At 36.1% G+C, this 21280-nt stretch overlaps 1 protein-coding gene and 1 long non-coding RNA gene across 4 annotated transcripts; one reads left to right on the plus strand and one right to left on the minus strand.

Moving 5' to 3' along the window:
- Positions 1-1938: 1938 nt before the first annotated feature.
- On the minus strand, positions 1939-20962 carry TDO2 (tryptophan 2,3-dioxygenase). Its single transcript, XM_023252743.2, has 12 exons — positions 20807-20962; positions 20482-20587; positions 18564-18654; positions 16265-16335; positions 14348-14475; positions 12911-13097; positions 11554-11661; positions 8242-8353; positions 6714-6771; positions 5147-5226; positions 4164-4254; positions 1939-2469 (listed from the first exon to the last, which is right to left on the minus strand). Exons 1-12 carry the CDS (start codon positions 20839-20841, stop codon positions 2316-2318), a joined length of 1221 nt encoding a protein of 406 aa, XP_023108511.1. The 5' UTR covers positions 20842-20962; the 3' UTR covers positions 1939-2315.
- LOC109498919 lies at positions 2466-12916 on the plus strand. Of its 3 annotated transcripts, XR_006596632.1 has the most exons (4): positions 2466-4144; positions 8029-8139; positions 8547-8623; positions 10927-12916. It is a non-coding gene; the product is annotated as an uncharacterized LOC109498919 (long non-coding RNA). The 3 variants fall into 3 exon arrangements; XR_006596631.1 differs by having other exon boundaries at positions 8029-8623; XR_002155951.3 differs by lacking the exon at positions 8547-8623.
- Positions 20963-21280: the final 318 nt, after the last annotated feature.

Genomic DNA, 21280 nt, shown 5'->3' on the forward strand with positions numbered 1-21280 from the left:
CTGTGAGACATCATTATCATGTTATTCCCCTGCTTTAAACCGTTGCGGAGCTCTGTAATGCCTAAAAGATAACATGCCAACTCTTGGGGCACCTGGGTGGCTCAGTCGGTTAAGCATCCGACTTTGGCTCAGGTCATGATCTTGAAGTCCGTGAGTTCGAGCCCTGCGTCAGGTTCTGTGCTGACAGCTCAGAGCCTGGAGCCTGTTTCGGATTCTGTGTCTCCCTCTCTCTCTGACCCTCCCCCGTTCATGTTCTGTCTCTCTCTGTCTCAAAATAAACGTTAAAAAAAAAAAAAAAAGATAACATGCCAACTCTTTTTAAATACTTTTCACAAAGAAGCCCCTTTTCTACCTTCTTCACCTCAGTCTCTGCTGTTCTACATGGGCCTATGCCATGCTCCAGCCCTAACTAGCTACTTGAAGTTCACCCAGTGAGACTAAAAGAAAAGCAATGAAATTTTCACATAATAATTGGGAGTCACAATGAAAATCATCAAGATGTTCCTGGGTGTGATTTCACAAAGGGAAAAGATACTAAAGATCTCAAAGTGAATACTAAATTACACAACTTTATACAAACTCTGCATCCCCTTTAAAAATTTTAATTTGAAGTGGATCCTTATCATTAACACTAGAAACAAGTTTGAATGGGAACCCAGGTAGAAACTGGCATTATAAGTTGTTTTGACTTTACATTAAGAATTACTAATATATCCTTTGGAAAAAAAAAAAAAAAAAAAAAACAACTCTTACAACTCTATAGTTTAATCACACCAAGAAGTAAAAATAAAAAGAGCTAAGTCAAATCATTTAGTCTGTTAAAAGAATAAACCTTTACAAACAGCATTCATTCTAAGATTCCAAGGCATCTTGGTGACAGAGCATCTGTTAATGTATTTTTTTTTTCATTACTGCATGAGAAAAGCAAAAGTTGAGGTAAGTATTTCTATCCCTGTCATATGGATAGTCAACTGGGGCTTAAACTGGAATTTGTACCAGAGCAGATAGTTAATAAATGGCAGTGCCGGAATTTGCTCCCAAGCTCCCAAGCCATTGCTTTTAGCCACCATTTTACTTGTCTCTATAATTTTCAGCTTAGCCACAATCAGGTACTATGTACATGTGCACATGTACACACACACACATACACACATACGCGCACACACACAAACATGCTAGGGCCTTGTAAGTAAAAGCAATTCTATGTAATTGTCCAGAGACAAACTAGACGTGATCCTTATAAGATAAAACTTGTAACTGAGACCAAAGAATAGTTCAATATCATCAAGAATTTGCAGCTTGCTTATAGATAACCACCCTAGGTCAAGGCTGATAGGCATTTAAATTCCTTTGATAATATTTTGCACTCCCTTCATAAAAGAAATTTAACTAAGTATTGCCAATATCCAGGCCAATATAGAAAAAGAATAAAGCTCCTGTCTGATCTAAACTCTTGGTCTAATACTTACTAAAAATGAACTGAATCACTGTTTAGTCTATTTTCTCCTCCCTTCTTCTGGAAAGTTCAGGGAACTATCACTCATGTCCACTTCAATCCTGTGTTGACTATACCTCCCAGACCACGAGCACTGGAACTGGGAAAAGCACCTTTGCCTTTCTGGTCTAGAGGTGCTGGAAGCAGGAACCTCGCCCGAGGAAGGAGCTGGCCTACAACAGGGAAGAGTAAAGCCAACACCTACAGAAAAGAAGAGATGAGACACAGAGGATCCTCAGAAGTTCCAGGAATATGGTACTCCAGGAACTGGATGCATCCCCAGGCTCCTCTCAATCCTTTGAGCTAGTGGAGTAATTGCCAAGTCCCCTCTGGGCAAGCTTCAGATAGATTTCTGTCATTGGTCATCGAGAGTCCGAATACGAGCAATGTTTCCAAAACAATATATGGCAAAATATCTCTTAAACTTTTTGATTGTACAACTCTTTGTGTAGAATGACACATTTTATTGCACAAAGTATTTGAAATTGCTGAAGTTTCAAGCTTATTAAAGTACAAAATGAGATAATGATTATGTTAAATGGTTTACCTTAAGGTGTAATTATTAGGGGACATTGAGGTTTTAATAGGGAAACCTTCTACGTACAATGTTACAATTCAGCTGAATTAATTTCTTTAATTCGTTATTACAAAAATGAGTTAATAAAATTATTTACAGAATTGAATCAGAGCACCACAATGCTTACCTATATATATATATACATATATTACATTAGGACTCTTGATGTATCATGACAACTCATAGAAAATTTTAAAACACACAGACTGAGAAATCGATGTCTTCATAGATTTGGAGATGAGTTTAATCTGATTCATCACTGCTGAAGTAAGAGCTGTCACAATATTCAGCCGTGTAAAGGAATTTATGAATAATTGGGTTCATCTTCGGTATCCAGTGTCGGGGAACCAGATATGTTGAAAGATTAAATAAATCTACAAATACCTTGTACCTGTCACTGGAAAAACACAAATATACAGATGTAGATTCATTGGCATGAAATATTTAAAATTTTTCAACAAAAGAATTTCATGATTTTTTGCCATAATTAGTATTTAATATTATGTTTATATATTATAAATTACATTTTATGTATTATATATAATATATACATATATATAATTAAGGAGTATAATCATTAAGATGGCCTTATTTTCATTCCATATCCAAAGTTCATGCCATAAAACAATTATTACATGTTTCGTTGATCCTGACCAAGTTGGTTCAGATTAAAACCTAGAGTCTTATGATTGTCATGCTACCTTCATAAAGATAAGGGTGTGTTCTTGTGTCTGACTTTTAAAGGAGGGTAAGCAAATTTTAAAAAATGAAAACACACAAAATTCTTAGTTGTTCATCAGAAAATATTTTCCACCCGCCAAATAGCTGTCAAGTAACTGACATGAATGGATTAATAAATTGAAGTACCATCTTAGATTCATAATAAATGTCTATAAATGTGGTTTTAACATTTACAATAGCTCTTGTGTGTGTCAAACGTTTTAACTGTTGCAGTTTTACAGCAGAAGAACATTTGCCTTTGAGGTCAAATTAGAGTTCAAGTTCTGCTCTGTCACTTGCAACTCGTGTGATCTTGGACAAGTTGTCTAAACCTCAGTGTCTTGGTCCCTAACTCTGTAAAATAAAAACTACAATCCCTTCCTCTGACTGGGCTTTTGTAAAGACATAATGAGATCATGACACGCTAGAAATGCTAGTTGTGTTAATTATTCCCCCCACCCACTGATGTGGGGGTTCATGTCCTACAGGCAATCATGTTCTGTTTCATGCTTAGAGAATGTATCCCCAGGGAAAGAGAAGGTATTGTAAGGACTGTGAAAATTCAAAGCTATGAATCTTATAAATCTTTTAGTCTAGAGTTTATTCCTAGGGAAAGTGAAAATTTATAAAAATGATGAAAAATTGAGCATGCATGTTTTATAACTTGTCAATCTGAAATTGGGATAGGGATGAATAGGGATGAAAGCCATGTACAATATAAAGAATTTTGGGGACTAAATGTGAATACCTATTTATTCTGGAGCTGATTCTTCTTTCCCAAAGAGCTTTGCAAGTTTCCCTGTTTTCATATATGTCTATCTCTATATCCATCTATAATATTGTGAACATTAAGTGAGTTAAGAACACAGATGTCCTAGAAATCTCTCTAGCATATTTTAAGTGCTAAATAAATATTGGCCCCTTTCTTGTAAATACTCTCTGGGCGCTCTCTGGAGTAGATGGAAATAGTTTTTAGAAAATAGTCATACCAGGGAACAAACTATTTTTTCACTGTGTCATTCACCTGGGCACGAGGGCATTAGTGGAATGAATAAGTGTTTGAGTCTAGTCCAAACTTGGGCCAGAATGAGTTGAAAACATTCCTATGTGGATGAACTCCCTCATATCTTCACAGGTCATGCAGCCACTGGTACCTTGCCCCATCTCATCTCAGGATGAACTTCCAGGACTAAGGATTTTTACAACGACTTCTCTAATAGGAATACCTTAATCTAGCCAGCATGAATGTGTTGTCAGCGGTTCAGATGGGAGCAAGTATGAATCACATTTCCTAGGTAATGCACATGTATGCGGAGAAACAAAAAATCAGTGACTTCCACCAAGAAAAGCAGGTGAGTTTCCCCATCTTACCTGACTGTTGAGCGCAGATACTGATAACCAGAGGACCCACCAGTGCCAGCTTTGCTGCCCAGCATTCTGTGCACCATGCACACGTGGTTATCTAGGCAAACACACAAATTAACTCCATGGATATTTTTCTGCCTTTAGTTCCACAATGGTCTAAAAACAAGGGGTTGGTAATGATTACTGCTTCTGAGAAAAGGTTCACACCTTATCATCACTTAGCCATATGAAAGGTTTACGTGTGAGAGCCAGATGAAACCTGTAGGTTGCCTGGCACCCCACTTGGTTCAGGTTACATGCATATGACTCCATCCATCATGTTTAGCCTGCGAACACAATAGGGAAGCTTAGGGCCACATTATGACTTTCAGGAGCCCTTGCCACTTTTGTCTTCATGCATGGGTCCCTTCTTCCATGAAACACACACACACATACACACACATATATATGTGTGTATATATACGTATATATATACATATGTACATATATACGTATATATACACACATGCACATATGCCTATATGTATGAACATGTACATATGTATATATGTGCATGTGTATAAAATTATATTTTAAAATTGTGTTGGCTTAAAGCTGAATAAGTTGTGGTTATATATTAAGACACTTTTTTTAACCTATAGTTAACTTTTTCTTCTGATTATTAAATAATACATTTTCATGGGCCCCTAAAGGTACTCTGGGCCCTAGGTGTTGTGCCTGCTCTGTGTACCAGGTAAATGGCCCTGGAAGAGAGTAATTGGGCTGATTTGATAAATAAATAAATAAATAAATAAATAAATAAATAACTCGGGCTGATGTAAAAAAAAAAAAAAAAAAAACCAAAAAAAAAAAAAACCTCATTCCCACACAAAGGAGGAAAGAAAAGATAGTGGGAACAGGAGCAGACAGAGAAAAGGAGTAAAGAAACAGGATGGGGAAAAGGATTATTGAGGCTGGGTGGTAGTGTTGGGAGGTGTGGGCAGACTTACATCTCCATTTGGTCATGAGTGCGTCTATGTCCATGAGAGAAGTCAGCAACTGAAAAGGGACCTGGAATCTAGGCTCTTCCCTAAAGGAGAAATAATAATAAGTCTATTGAAGCAAATCCAGGGTGTTCAGAGGGGCAGGAGTTTTCTAATCTGTTGGCCCCAGAAACAAATGTGAACTTTGCCTCTTAAGAGCCGTAGCAGCTCTGGATTACTGTCTCAGTCTTAGTTTCTTCATCTCAAAAATGAAGATACTACTGCTCATCTTACAGCATTTGTGTAAAGAGTCTAGAATATTCCATATAATGTACATGAAGTAACCAGTCAGAATCACAGCTAACATTGATTCTTATTAAACGGTAAATATACACTATCTCAGATTCACCAGCTAATACCACTCAAAAACTTCTTCTGGACAAAGATATTAAAACACAAAAACAAAAACTGCCCTTTATTTCCTCTAATCTATATGTTTTGTCCTTTCTTCTAATCATTCAACAAATCTCAGTACATTTTCTGCTTCCAAGGCGTGAACTTGAATGGCACAGATTTAGTAGGAATTTAGGAAAAGAGTCAAAAGATTTTATTGATATTTCTGAAGAAATGAATTTAAGAAGATTAAAAAAATCAAATAAACACAAGTAAGAGGCCCAGTAAACAGAGATTTTACTTTTGTTGCTGTTTTTAATGTTTGCTAGTGTGCTCTCCATTGTTCTGACACATTTAAGTTATGACACATGAAGATGAGGCCTTTATACATATGTTATGGGAGTAGGTGGACATTTAAGGGAAATCTCAAACACTTCAGACAGTGAAGATAATTTTACTTGAAATTGCAGGATAAAGAGAACAATTTATAAAGGTGTTTTCACTTTACCCACTTGTTTTTTTAATTTCATAAAATAGGAATAACTCTACAACCTTGTGTAATGATGGGACACATTTTATGACCGAGCTTCTGAGGTAGATTACACTTTGGCTTTTTAGGACACTTAACGTCGTATGATGTATTGTAGAATTTAATTACAAAGATGTTTAATTAACTAGTGTGTATATATGTATATTTCTGCCCACTATAGAGATAAAATTATACTATCTAAAAGAAAAAACTAATGAACTTTCACAATTATTTTCTAAGTTTTACCCCAAACTAAATGACTTTTTAAAACTATGATTGCAATTTATAGGCTCTATGCTTTAATGTTTATTTATTTTTGAGAGAGGGAAGAGACAGAGTGTGAGTGGGGGAGGGACAGAGAGAGAGGGAGACACAGAATCTGAAGCAGGCTTAAGACTTGAACTTACGAACCACAAGATCATGACCTGAGTCGAAGTCAGATGCTTAACCAACTGAGCCACCCAGGCACCTAAGCTTTATACTTTTTTTTTTATGCTCTAAATATTTATTAACAACATTTACGATAAAAAACATACAGAACATGTGAAGAAAATAGAAATAAATGGCATAGCTACATATTGAATTGACTGCTGAAAAAATAAGCTTTATACTTTTTGTGTTATCTGTATCCACTCCTCAATTTCTGCTTCTACTCTTCTAATTTGCTTTTACCTGTAAAAATATATCATCAAGGCCCCCTGAAGTGCTCTGTATGACAGTCTTCTTTCACCTGTAGGATATATAGCAAGTTTTAATTTAATGAGAAATTTAGGTCAGTCATATTAATTTTGGTCATCACCTTAAATAATTAAGTTTTAAATGTAAAGTTTTATTTAAATTTTTTATTCCTTAGATTTTAAAAAGCAAACATATATATACATACATATACACACTTTAAATATATATGTAATATATATGCACTTTAAATTTTCAAAACCTTTAAATATCATATTAGGAAAACTTGATATAGAAAACACTTAACTTCCATGATAAAATAAATATATTTTTCAAGTCAAATCGTAAAATGACTTACTTTTAAAAAAGTTAAATAAGATTCATTCTGAGGTTCATTTGAAAGTAATTTTCTGATTCACTTAAAGTCACTTACATTACTTAAAATCACTCAGCTTCAAGGAGTACAACCATTATATAAAATCTCATAGGGGTGCCTGGGTGGCTCAGTTGGTTAAGCATCTGACTTCAGCTCAGTCATGATCTTGCTGCTGATGAGTTTCAGTCCCACATCCAGCTCTGTGCTGACAGCTCAGAGCCTGAAGCCTGCTTCGGATTCTGTGTCTCCCTCTCTCTCTCTCTGCCCCTCCCTCGTTCCCTCTCTCTCTCTCTCTCTCTCTCTCTCTCTCTCAAAAGTAAAGTAAAACATTAAAACAAAATCTTATATGTGTGCTCTAATAAAAGGCTTTGCTCTATCGGCAGAAAAACAAAATTTTGCTATTCTTTACAAAGGTTTTATAGAAAACTGGGCCTAACAACATTTAAGGTTTCAGAATTTCATACTAATTTCATATACTGCTATGCCTTATACTAATGTTATAAAAATTAATATTTACTTCTATTCTGCCTATATATATATATATATGTATATATATATATATATATATAACTTATATAAGTTTATAACTTGTAAGGCTTATAAGTACTTTATAATAAAAGGTCCAAATACAAATGAACACAAAAATTTTAAACATATAAAAGAGTTATATAATGAAAGTATTGATTATACTGGTCAATTCGTTTCAGAAAATAATAGCCCAATGTTAATTATGCCAGAGGGGCTAAATATGTGCTTTCCCTGGTCTGCTTGGGATACTTCTTTCCTCTGGCAAGCCACCCCAGCCCTCACAATAGTTATTCTTTTGGTCTCCTGCTGCTACTGTACTGTTTACAATTACACCGATTGTCTTCATTTCCATCCCTGTTAGGCTGTGAACTAATTGCAAACTCATATTCAATTTCTCTTGGTATCCAGCGCGGCTGATGCATATTACGGAAGCTTCTGACTAAAGTCTTTAAGATGAACTGAGCATGTGAACTTCTTCATAAGATTGTAACAGATAAAATGAACCCAGTTCTTGTTTCTGTAAGTAGAATATAAATTTTCATTTTATTTCCCCCACGTGAGGTTTGATATTTTGAGCTCACAGGCATACATTCCGGGAAAAGGATCCTTAGAATAAAATACCTTTACTGAGGAGATGTTCGTGACGTTTCTCATCAAATAAGGAGAGTAACACCTCTTTTTGTTTCCGAAATTCAGCCATCTGTTCCTCCTTTTCCTCCGATTCTTCCTTAGCCTTTAGGAGAAATATTGCATTAATATTCCCAAGAGAGATCATAGATTCTTATTTTGGAAAACATCTTTTGTGAGAGATAGACTCACCAGGAGCAGAAAGGGTATACTTGGAAAACTTACCGTAACATCTAATATCACAACAAATTATGACATGGGTTTTCTTGACACTCACTGGTTCTATCGTTTTATTTAAGTTTACGTGATTTGTTAACCTCATGAGAGATTTTCATCAATATCATGAGAAATGGACTCAGATTGGGCAAAACCGGAAGTAACTATGAGTAGTCGGTAATGCTCTAATTTTAGACAACAGTTTTTTATCACAGGAAAGGAAATAAAGGAAAAGTTAAGAATTTCCAGTCAGAAAAACTATTAACTCTATTAATATTCTATACTCAGTATTTTATAAATATAATTTCTTAGATACTTTTCACCCTCAGATATTTGTTCATTTGATATCTATTGATTCATTTCAGGAAATTCTTACTCTTCTGCCTCCAACAAATGCTTTACTTACAACTCAATTAATTGAGCTGACACAAAAATTAGTTAACTCAATTATTTTCCATTTGTCGGAATGATGGCTCGTGTGGTAAGAACTTGTAGGCACATGATTGTCAGTTAATTATTCATTTATTTAGCAAATGTCATGCTAAGGTGATAGAGATAAGGTGAGTAAAAATTGAGTTCCATGGGCGCTTGGGTGGCTCAGTTGGTTAAGTGTCTGACTCTTGGTTTTGGTTCAGGTCGTGATATTACAATAGTGCATTTGAACCCTGCATTGGGCTCTGTGCTGACAGTGAGGAGTCTGCTTGGGGTTCTCTTTCTCTCCCTCTCTCTCTTTGCCCCTCACCTTCTCTCTCTCTCTCTCTCTCTCTCTCTCTCTCTCTCTCTCTCTCTCAAAATAAATAAATACACTTAAAAAAATCGAGTTCCCTGATCTCATGTGCATATTATCTGATGGGAATAAGACACACAAATAACCACCTGGGCATTACATTGCAAACATTGATAGTAGCATACAGGAGAAGCATAATGCCATGATAAATTATAGCAATGAGGAGGTCAGGGGAGATCTTTCTGAAGGAGTTTTCCTTGAGCTACAACCTGCAGAATGGGAAGGAGTCACCTGCGGAAGAATAGTCCAAGCCCAGAGAAAAACATATAAAAAGACTGTGAAATGGTGGTAAATTCAAAGAACTAAATTCAACTTGAGGAAATTCAGTATGGTTGGACAACATGAGATCAGAAAACACCTTGAAGACTATGTTAAAGACGTTTATCTTCATTTTAAAAACAATAGGGAGACATGGGTTTCATGCAAAAGCAAAATGTGATCAGTTCTGCCCTTTGAGAAGATTGTTTCAACTGCAGTATGGAGAATAGATTGGGATGGAGTCATATTGGGGAGAAGTGTAGAATAGTTGAGAGAATATTATAAGTCCAGGTGAAAAGTAATAGCAGTTTGCACTTGATTGGTGGTGGTACATTCAATGGAGATATCTGGGAGCTATTTAGAAGGTAAAATTGGTAGGATTTGGTGATAACTTGAAGAAGTGATTGAGCAAGAGGGAGGTACCAAAGATCAATTGTACATTTCAGACTGGACAAACAAGATGGTTTATAAGAGAAAAACTTCTTCAACTTGTAGAAGACTAAGTTGACATGAGAGAGGAAGGAAGAGAAAATTGTTTTTAAGTTTGGTTTTATCATTATGTTTTTGAGAGGACTAGGAGGAAATTATAAAGTAAGGTGTCAAATACGTAATTTGAAATGAAAGGAGGTATCAATGCTGGAGATAAATGTTTGGGAGTTATTGGCATAGTAGTAACTATTGAAACAGTGGGTATAAATGAGTTCATCTAGGGAAAGAGTAGAGAGAGAATACAGGGGTCTAAGCCAATGCATTGTGAAATCCCACCACCCACAGGTCTGAGAAAGAAAAATGAGCCAATGAAGGAAACAAATCAAGAGGCGCCTGGGTGGCGCAGTCGGTTAAGCGTCCGACTTCAGCCAGGTCACGATCTCGCGGTCCGTGAGTTCGAGCCCCGCGTCAGGCTCTGGGCTGATGGCTCGGAGCCTGGAGCCTGTTTCCGATTCTGTGTCTCCCTCTCTCTCTGCCCCTCCCCCGTTCATGCTCTGTCTCTCTCTCTGTCCCAAAAATAAAATAAAAAAACGTTGAAAAAAAAAAAGAAAAAAAAATACTTTATAAAAAAAAAAAAAAAAAAAAAAAGGAAACAAATCAAGACAATAGGGCCATAGAATTAAAGGAAGACCGAATGTTATGTACCAAATCCAAGGGGGAAAATGTATTGAAGTAAGAATAAGTAGTCATTATTATTGAATGCCACTAGGAGATCAAGTAAATTAAAAATGGCCATTGAATTTACATACCTAGAGGTCATCTGTGAATGATGGGACAAAAAGATAGACTGGTCTGGGTTGAGGATTAGACGAAAGAAAAAGAAATAATTATGCTAACTACTGTTCTAAATACCTTACCAATGTTAATCTAATTAAATGCTCATAATAACTCTACAAGGTAGATACTCTTATTTTCTGTTTTACCATTAGTGAAAGTGAAGCAAAGGGAGGTGAAGTAACAGAAGAAGTTCGATGTTACAGTTATTAAGAGGTGAAGGTGGGACTTGAACCCATACAATGAGATGTCAACGTCCCTGCTGTAAGCACTACCTGATATAGCTTCTCCAGATACAGCCTCTCCAGACATAGAATTGAAATAATTCTTTCAAGAAATTTAGTAATGAAGAGAGGACGGTGGCGGAGGGGCTGTAGCTTGAGGGAAATGAGGAATCAACAGTATCTTTCTCAAGTGAAAGAAATTTGTAACTGACAGCAGTTAAGAAGGACCCAGGATATCTTTGGTTGACCGGTCTTTTGTGAGCCTGCTTCTGTCTAGAATTGGTCATGATATGAAATTTTTGATAGGAATAAAAAAGGTCTATTAATCTTATATATTTATCAAACACAAAATCTTGCCCAGAATGAACTTATTACTTGAATTTCTATTGTACATAAATAAAATAAAATCAACCATGTAATCTATTTTGTGTAGATGCATTTGTGAAAGAAAAAGAATATAAGAAAAATGAACGTTTAAAAGAAAATTAGGGATTTGTTAAATAAAATTTTCAATACTTCATCTGTAGTAAATATATTTACTTGTGGCATCATAAGTACCTGAATTCTTGTGAATTCTTCTTCCAGGCCCTTGAGAATGTTGTTTTCAAGCTTTCCCCAGAAGTTAAATCCATGTGGCTCTAAACCTGGTGTTCTTTCCAGCCACGCCTGAAGTATTATTTTTTTTAAGTAAATATATTATAAAATTTCAAATATATAAAATACATTGTACTTAACATCTATGAACTTGAAATAGGAAGTATGTCATAAGTTTTTTTGTATATAAATATTTCTCTTTCCCTTAAATTTATTCATTTAATGAATAGCAATTTATTACATTTCCTTTCTTAATCTTTGAAGCAATCATATTAATAATATTTACTCTGTATTTATTAAGAAATGTGTTATTACAGAAATTCCAATTTTGTTCTATAAGTCTATGAACATATCTAAATGTTGTTTTAATGAAGTCTTCTGGTTTATTCTCGAAATACCTTATGTCTTAGGATATGAAGGAATTATGACATGCATATCATATGATCTCTTCTAAATGTAGGAGCATGGTATCTAGGCAACTTTGAAATCTGAAATCAACTAAACACTCAGTTATTTTAAGAGTCCACAAACCTTTTTTTTTTTTTTTACAAACACAAGAGTTTTTAATGTAGAAATGAAACAAAATTTGTGCACCTATGGATTCTCATCTGACCTATTTTTGGTTTTGAAATTAACTTTGTGACTCTTTCCCTCCGTATCTTTATGAGCTGTTATTTGGAGTTATATATACTATATTAACCCAAGTCCACATTTACAATACCCAGGGGATCCGTGTGCAAAGTATAAGTCACTAAAAGAAATATTTAATTTGCAAAGGAAAAACCCTTGTGAAGGAAATCAAGACCATATAATCTTTATTTAATAATTTACTTGTGAAAAAACAGTAATCCCTCAAGACCTTTTATAGACCCATGGGGAATTAAGATATGAAAGGAACAAATTCTGAAGATTATACTCTTAGTAATTTAGTTTAATTGAGAAAAACACACAACTTGTGGAACTTTTCAATAATGGAATATTTTAGAGACTAAAGCTCACTGAATAATTAACTACACTCGGTGTTAAAATCAGCTAGTTAAATGTTGTTTAGCAGGGTTGTTTAAAGGAATTGTTTTATAAGATAAGAAGGTGATTAAATATTAACACAGAGTTGTTATATAAATATTTCTGAAATTCTCAAGGGAGTTCTTAATAGTTTAAATATTTCAATTACTTGAGTTGAAGCATTCCTTTAAAGTCTTTCTGTTCTTATTTACCATGAATGTGACAAAACCTTTGAGTTTTAAAACTTCGATGTAGCAGAAGCACAATTAACAAGATGTGGGGAGTGAGACTTTAGAGACAGTATTTGAGCATGTACCTCCACTAGTTGAAGTAGTGTTTTTTCCTGCTCGGATTTAAGTAGCAGTTCATTATCTTCTCCTCTGAAGTTATCACGATAATGTCTTCTGTTGTAAGGGACCCTCAAACTCTGAAGAACACCTATCTTGTTTTCTAACAGTCGGAATTGCAAACTCTGGAAGCCTGAGGCTGGAGATAAGTACTCTCTTTGAGAATAAAAGGAGGAAGGGAAGAGAAAAGAAAGATGACAGGAGTTGACATTGTAAATCACTGTAATGCTTTCTTCTGTTGTGAAAGATCATTAGTTTTACTCTCTTGGACATCACCGAGAACACATAACTGCCTAGAGTTGGACCTGGGGTTTGATCTTCCCAAAGAAAGAAAATTGAGCTACCTAAACATCACTGTTGCTGTCAATCAATTTAAAGACGGCATGTTTATATCGTTTGGGAAATGGCATATATGTGTGTGTGTTATATATATATATACACACACACGTATAGATACATAGATGTTTATGTGTTTGTGTACCAATTTGTTTCCTAAGGTAAAGACAGGTGTACATTGAACAATATTTTTATTCTATAGTGCTGAAAGATTCTTTATAAATATTATTTAATCCCTCTTAAAATTTATATTCTTGGATGTTATTATTGATCTCACTACCTAGTATTAAGTATACCAACGAGATCCTACCAGTAAAACAAATGAGATATTGCCTCACACAAAACAGGCAATCAAAAAATGTTCTTACTCCCACCCCACAACCACCCAAACTCTTCTATCCTTCTAAGCTTCCTTCATCTAATTGGTTGTAAGTCTTCAAATTTTTAAATCCACAAGGGATTTTTAAACCCCTGACTGTCACAGATGTTGGAGACAGACTATTACATCATTAAATTCACCTGGTACTCTTAAAGAAAATCTCTTCTCAAATTTTGGCATGAAAAAAGCCTTTTAAAAAGTACAAATATGGCTTTGCCCGCCTGGAAATGCACAGCTAAAATTTATAGTTCCATTCATTTTTGCCGACAGGCATCCCATCAACTCTTGTTTCCCTTTTATTTTTAGTTTTTAATTTCTTTTTAATTTAGTTCTATGTATTGTATCAGCCACGTTAGCCATTTTGGTAAGTTGTCTAAAATTCATTGCAGTGGCTTCTTGGCCTTTGGGCTAAGATCAAGTGTAACGTTCTTTTGAGATAAAAACAGAGCACAAAAAATGAATTGAGATTAAGCGATCATAATATTATGTCCATATGTAAAAGTGAGTGATGAATAATTTTTAATAACTTCTCAAATGCTTTGAGATTAAGATCCCTGCATGTTTATAGTGACACAGGGTCAGGAGGACAGGCTCCTTACTCACACAGCACATGGCACACATGTTCTCTTCTTACCCCACTGGAATGGAAAGGTAAACCGCGCTGCATTATTACAAAGCCACAGGTACACACCTGAAATCATTGAAGTCCAAGGCTGTCATCGTTTCCAGAACAGAAAATTGCTGCACCAGCAGCTTAAGGATCACTGCCACTCGGTGCATTCGAGTAACAACCTTAAGCATGTTCCTTTCATCCCTAACCTGAGAGTTAAGAAATGAAACATCGAGTAATCAGTTCTGATTTCTAGAAGATACAAGATAGACTACAAACCACAGTGCATTCCTATCAACTTTCCCTCTATTTTAAAGAGGAACACTGGAATTAACATTTGCCATCCATATATATTGAATATGAATAGCAACTATAAGTTGTGTGCAAAGATTGTGTGCAAAATTGGAATCGGTAGTCTTTTTTTTTTCAACGTTTATTTATTTTTGAGACACAGAGAGAGATAGACTGTGAGTGGGGGAGGTGAAAAGAGAGATGGAGACACAGATTCCTAAGCAGACTCCAGGCTCTGAGCTGTCAGCACAGAGCCCAACGTGGGGCTTGAACCCACAAACCAATAGATCGTGACCTGAGCCAAAGTCGGACGGTCAACCGACTGAGCCACCCAGGCACTCCCATAAGTCTTTCTTTAAAATAGAAAATTATACGGAAGCAAGTGAGAAGTCAATTTTGGAACCCAATGTCCACTGATCTCAAAGTAAATTTCTCTCTTAGTTTGTTTCTAGAAATACAGGTCAAAGAAACATGGACACTTCTGTGTTAGGGTTAAGCAACACCTTGACACATCTGCTCTTTACTGAGGGCCCAGAAGTTGCCATTAACATAAATGGGAATTGTATACATATGTGTAGTAAGAGTACTGTCTGTGCAGAGTTCTCTAGGAGCAGGGGCTCAAAGGCAAGGACCTCAGGCTGTGTGCTGCTTGGGGAAGGTGTGTGGGAGCAAGAGGCAGTCTGGGAGGTGGGGAAGTGCCTTTCAGCTCTGCTCTGCTCTCCTCCCACTCTTGAGCATCTCCAGGCTTTCCCTCTGTATTCCCTTCTTCCTCTTCTCTTTTCTCTTTTTCTTTCTTCTACTACTCTCTTCCTGCCTCTTCCTTTCTTACTGTTTCACTTCCTCATCATTGTTCCTATCTTCCTGCAGCAAATATTCATTACAAATACAATCCTGAGGGGCGCCTGGGTGGCTCAGTCGGTTAAGCGTCTGACTTTGGCTCAGGTCATGATCTCACAGTTTGTGAGTTCAGGCCCCACATCGCTGTCTGTGCTGACAGCTCAGAGAGCCTAGAGCCTACTTTGGATTCTGTGTCTCCCTCTCTCTCTGCCCTCCTTCCCTTGCTCATGCTTTGTCTCTCTCTCTCCCTCTCTCTCAAAAATAAACATTAAAAAAAAAAAAAAAAGAAAAGAAATACAATCCTGATACCTTTTAACTAAAGGATCTATATTAGCTATATTGGCAATCTACCATCATACATAACAACTTTCTTCAAGGGGGAAAAAAAAAATCAAGTTCTAAACAAGGGGCCTGAAACTGAAATTTGAACATTTTTTTTTAATTTTTTTCAACGTTTTTTATTTATTTTTGGGACAGAGAGAGACAGAGCATGAACGGGGGAGGGACAGAGAGAGAGGGAGACACAGAATCGGAAACAGGCTCCAGGCTCCGAGCCATCAGCCCAGAGCCTGACGCGGGGCTCGAACTCACGGACTGCGAGATCGTGACCTGGCTGAAGTCGGACGCTTAACCGACTGCGCCACCCAGGCGCCCCATGAAATTTGAAAGGACCCTTAGAGCCATGTGTAGCTGAAAGGCAGCAATGGCATGGGGAAAGTATCACTACATTCGTGTCCACTCGGAAAAGTTCTTTAAATGCTTCTGCTAAGTAATAATTCCCTCGTTAGTATTGTTTTTCTAATTAACAGTATTTTTCTACATTCTCCAAATATATATATATAAATCCAACATTGTGATATAATAACTCACATGGCCGTTCTGAAAGATCTCTCGGACAGAATCTAATTCCCAGAGGATTTGCTTAAACCAGAGTTCATAAGCTGCAACGAGAAAAATCATTTGTCAATTGAAAAGTTATGGGACACTTCTTGACCAGAATCGCATGAAAGATATGGCTAACACGTTGAAAAAGAAATAAAATGTCATTTAAAAATAATAAATGCCAATACAGCCTTATTTTATGCTAAAAATGCGTATCAGTCATAATGTTATCATAGCCTTCTTTTTTCGATGTTTTAATATGCCAGTCGCTTTATCTGCAAGCTTCATATTCATTATTATTATTTTGATTTCTCTCAACAAATATGTTGTCTAGGTCTTTTAAAATTTTTTTTCAACGTTTTTATTTTTATTTTTGGGACAGAGAGAGACAGGGCATGAACGGGGGAGGGGCAGAGAGAGAGGGAGACACAGAATCGGAAACAGGCTCCAGGCTCCGAGCCGTCAGCCCAGAGCCTGACGCGGGGCTTGAACTCACGGACCGTGAGATCGTGACCTGGCTGAAGTCGGACGCTTAACCGACTGCGCCACCCAGGCGCCCCGGGTCTTTTAATATATAACACACAATCTAATTCTAACTTCCTGTTCGGATGCTGAAGGTGTGTGGAAAAGCAGTGATACCCAGCTCCATCTATAAACTGAGACATTAATGGCCACTAACCTAATGAATATGACAAAATTTTGGTTCCTAGAGGCTTAGAATATTATGGGAGGACAAGCTCATGAATGGTCTAAAACTTCATTATACTCTTCTGCTCCCCTCAGTACCTAGGACAGGGCTTGGCATAAGATAAACCATGGCTAATTGTTTTATGAATAAATGAATTAAATAGCCAGTGTAGTTGTTACATGAGTATAGAATATCAATAATCCTAGAGATTCCTAGTGCATTCTATTTGGTGCTTTTGTTTGGGTAAAGGGCATGTTTCTGTACTAATTAGAGGAATCAAATTATAATTTTAAATTATATTTAAGGAGACCTTCAGGGATTTAATTTTCATATGTGGACAAAGAACAAATCAAATGTTTATTAATCGGTTTCTGTATCTTTTTCTCAAGTTTTATTTTGTGTGGCTTGTTCTGTGACCCACTGACCACATGTTGTAGCTGAAGGATGGAAGGAAAGTCTCCCTATCAAATAATGATACTTCCATTTTTTGGATGCTTATTATGTGCCATACCTTGGGCTAAGGGCTCGAGGCACATTAACTCATTTCGTCTTCACAAGAACTCTATGAACAAGAAGATAAAGTCATTCTCTCCATTTTACAGACAGAGAAGTAGAATCATTGGTCAGGACACCTGACCAAAGTCACACAATTTATAATGGTAGAGGTGGGATTCTAAACAATTTTCTGTCCCCAAATTTGTGCTACCCTGCCACAATTCCTCTTCTACTGACTTTGTCTCGGCCTAAGTCACCAATGAAAATGTAAACGTGAAAACAGGAGAAGTGACAACATATCAAGCCACTTATTTTCCATCTTTATTTTTTCACTCTGAGGACTTGCTCATTTTAACCAGCCAGTTAAACAACCATTTGAGGAAACGATACAAAGAACTGGTAGGAAAAAGAAGCATGTTTAGAAATGGGGCACTGGCTACCATGAGACACTGGTCATGGTCAGACATTCGACAATATTATGACACCAACAATCTTAGAGTAAATTTTAATATTCTGGGGTCATGGACCTCTTTAAGATACGTATTCATGAAATTTTGAACACAATTTTAAGAGTTCAGGGACTTTCTAAACTCCCAAAGTCATGGATTCCTAATTTAAAAGCCACTGCCCAGAGGTAAGAAGTCTGGAGAGAATAAACATACATTTTAGGCAAATTTAACATTTACGTTTAGTACCAGATTTATATACGATTATGTAAAGTCACAATACATTTGAGTGATCTATTTCTTGAAAATAGTTTTTTAAAGTTCCAAGTTTAAAAATAGTAACTTGTTAGCTTGCAATTTTTTTGTGAATTACAAGAGACAGAAGGTTTCCTTGGATTTAGGAAAAAGAGAAAGTCCTCCCTGATCCAAATAACAGTAAAAAAAAAAAAAAAAAAAAAAAACCATAAAGAAGATGGTTATAAACCCTAGAAGGATGCCTTATGAAAATTTACCTGACAGTAAAATATTCTCAAGGATTTCTAACAGAAGGGAGTTTTTAGTCTTTGGCCATCTTATAGTTAAAAGAATTGTAGGTTTCCTCATTATTGTTGGGAAATGCCTGTGGAATAGTTACTGTCCAACCTTTTGTTCAACTTACCTTGATGAGTTATGATAAAAAGATGTTCGTCATGGATTTTATTTCCTTTTATTTCACTTTGAAGTTCTTGTGCGTTCAAAACCTTTTCCAACTTTAAACAAAAAATAGAAAGGCCAATTTTGTATAAACTTCCATAAGATGGATAAATCATGGGGATCTAATATATAGCATGGGGATTATAGTTAATAAACTGTTGCTAAGAGAGTAGGTCTTAAATGTCCTCACCACAAAGAAGAAATGGTAATTATGTGACGCCATGCAGATGTTAGCTAGTGTTATGATGGTAATCATTTTGCAATATATGTGTGTCAAATTAACATGTTATATACTTCAAATTTACACAATGTTATACATCAGTTATATTTCAATAAGGCTAAAAAAATATTTTAAAAAAGGACTAATTTTAAAATTGTAAAACGTGTTTTTTTTTTTTTTTTTTTTTTAATTAATTTTAATAAGAAGCAGAATACAAGGGGCTCCTGGGTGGCTCAGTCAGTTGAGCATCCAACTTTGGCTCAGGTCATGATCTCATGGGATCATGAGTTTAAGCCCCACATTGTGCTTGCTGCACTGAAACTACTGTCAGGGTGAGTCCTTCAAATCCTCTGTCCCCTTCCTTCTGCCCCTCCCCCACTTGCGTTCTCTCTTTCTCTTTCACTCTCTCTCTCAAAATCAAGTAAACATTAAAAAAAAAAGGTAGGGGCGCCTGGGTGGCTCAGTCGGTTAAGCGTCCGACTTTGGCTCAGGTCACGATCTCACGGTCCGTGAGTTCAAGCCCCGCGTCGGGCTCTGTGCTGACAGCTCAGAGCCTGGAGCCTGTTTCAGATTCTGTGTCTCCCTCTTTCTCTGACCCTCCTCTGTTCATGCTCTCTCTCTCTCTCTCTGTCTCAAAAATAAATAAACGTTAAAAAAAAAAAGTAGAATACGATACTGAAAAAAAATTCCCCAGTTCCCAAATTCTCAGGAAGCAATCTATTTTTTCAACAGTGCATGAGTCTTATAAAGAATGAGTTAAATTTATGATTTTTATTCTCTTCAGAAGAAACTATATTTGGTAGGATTCTATCATAAAAAATACCATTACACTCACTGAGAAATCATATCCCTCTGCCTCTTGAAATGAGTATGATAAAAATGTGGTTACTTGCTGAGCTCACTGTTCGTCTTCCGCTCTTTTGTTCCCTAGAGAGCCTATTCTAAGAAGATCTTAACATTCTTTATCAGCTCATCCTCAGCAACCCATCAATGAAAGCATCAAAGGGTCTAAATATTTCACTTCTTAAAAAATATGGAGGGAAAAGTGGGTGATGGGCATTGAGGAGGGCACTTGTTGGGATGAGCACTGGGTATTGTATGGAAACCAATCTGTCAATAAAGTCTATTAAAAAAAAAATATATATATATATATATGACAAACACGCTGTAAATTGACCCCAGACTTATTGCCAAAGACCTCATTTGTAATATCCCTCTTTCATTTACTAACGATTTCAAGAAAACATGTACCTTCAACATTTCTACTTTATGATAAAGGATTTAATAAATAAATTTTTCTGGATACATTCGCAATTACCTAGGCTGGGATTTAGTGACTATGTCTTATTTACACAAGTTGTGAAATGCCTGCCAGTTATCTACACTTTATCTTATCATTTACACTCTTCTGCTCAAGATAATGTCCTCTGCTTCTATTGTATCTCTGCCAGAGAGGTGAATTTTCACATATGAGTCTCTTGAATTATTCTTTAAAAAGCTGAAAAGGCATACATTCCGTGAAAAGGGATATCATTAGGTCCAGAAAACTTTTTGGTGACTGAGAGAAAAAAAACACAAAAAATCCCAAAACATGAAAATGTCACTTTGTGGAATTTAGCACCTAACAATGGAGGCTGAGCACTGTAAGGGCTCTCCCACTTACATGCAGGTAGTTTCCATAGATAAGTCCTCCTTTGCTGGCTCTATTCACACCAGTTTGTGATTTGTCGTCTTCACTGCCGTCTATGGACAATTTTTTAAAAGCACATCTACAGATTAAATAAGTGAGGAGAAAAACAGGAGATCTTGAGACAGCGTAATAACTAACAATATGAGTAGTCAAAATTCTCCTACTGTTTTTAAAGTTGATTTTCTAACAAGAGAATATGGGCGACAATTTTCAATGCATTTGAAATTCAGAAATTGAAGCATTGTTACTTGGCATTTCTAAGTGCCTAACCATACTTAAAATAGAGGTAAATACTCACCCAAAGTTGTTTCCTAAAAATGGGCACCCACTCATGGTGAAAATGTACCGTCTGAGAAGCTCCAAGGTTTGACTCTGAACAGGTGATATCACTGACCTTCCCAGATGTTCCACAGAGGCCTTTTATATATCCTCCTCACTCTGCACCAGCCAATCAGTTCTCTCTCTGTGCTCTTAGGTAGGCTCTAGTTTCAACTGGTACAGAAGCTGAACTCTGTAAACTTTAGTGTGGATCTGTGTGGGGGCCAGTTTGTTTGCTAAAAAAAAAGTGAGTATCCTGCCAAACCAGGTCATTTGACTAGCTAAGTTCTGCTTTTATATCCAAAATAACAAACATTAAATAAAGCAATGGAGGCTATTTTTTTAAAAGACACTTAATTACTCTATTCCAATAAAACATTTGGCATAACATTTTAGAATATATAATATAATGAGCTTGTAAAAAACAAGTTATTTATTCTCCCAGTCTCATATT

This window comes from Felis catus, chromosome B1 (genome assembly GCF_018350175.1).
Source record: "Felis catus isolate Fca126 chromosome B1, F.catus_Fca126_mat1.0, whole genome shotgun sequence".
Taxonomy (NCBI): Eukaryota; Metazoa; Chordata; class Mammalia; order Carnivora; family Felidae; genus Felis; species Felis catus.

Excerpts from the sequence above, each read along its gene's own strand:
- TDO2 (XM_023252743.2), bottom strand. The coding sequence starts at position 20,841 with ATGAGTGGGTGCCCATTTTTAGGAAACAACTTTGG. Across the intron at positions 14,476-16,264 it reads AGATCTTTCAGAACGGCCAT|GTTAGGGATGAAAGGAACAT; the intron begins GTGAGTTATTAT and ends CTTAACTCTCAG. Across the intron at positions 4,255-5,146 it reads ACTCATGACCAAATGGAGAT|ATAACCACGTGTGCATGGTG; the intron begins GTAAGTCTGCCC and ends GTGTTTGCCTAG.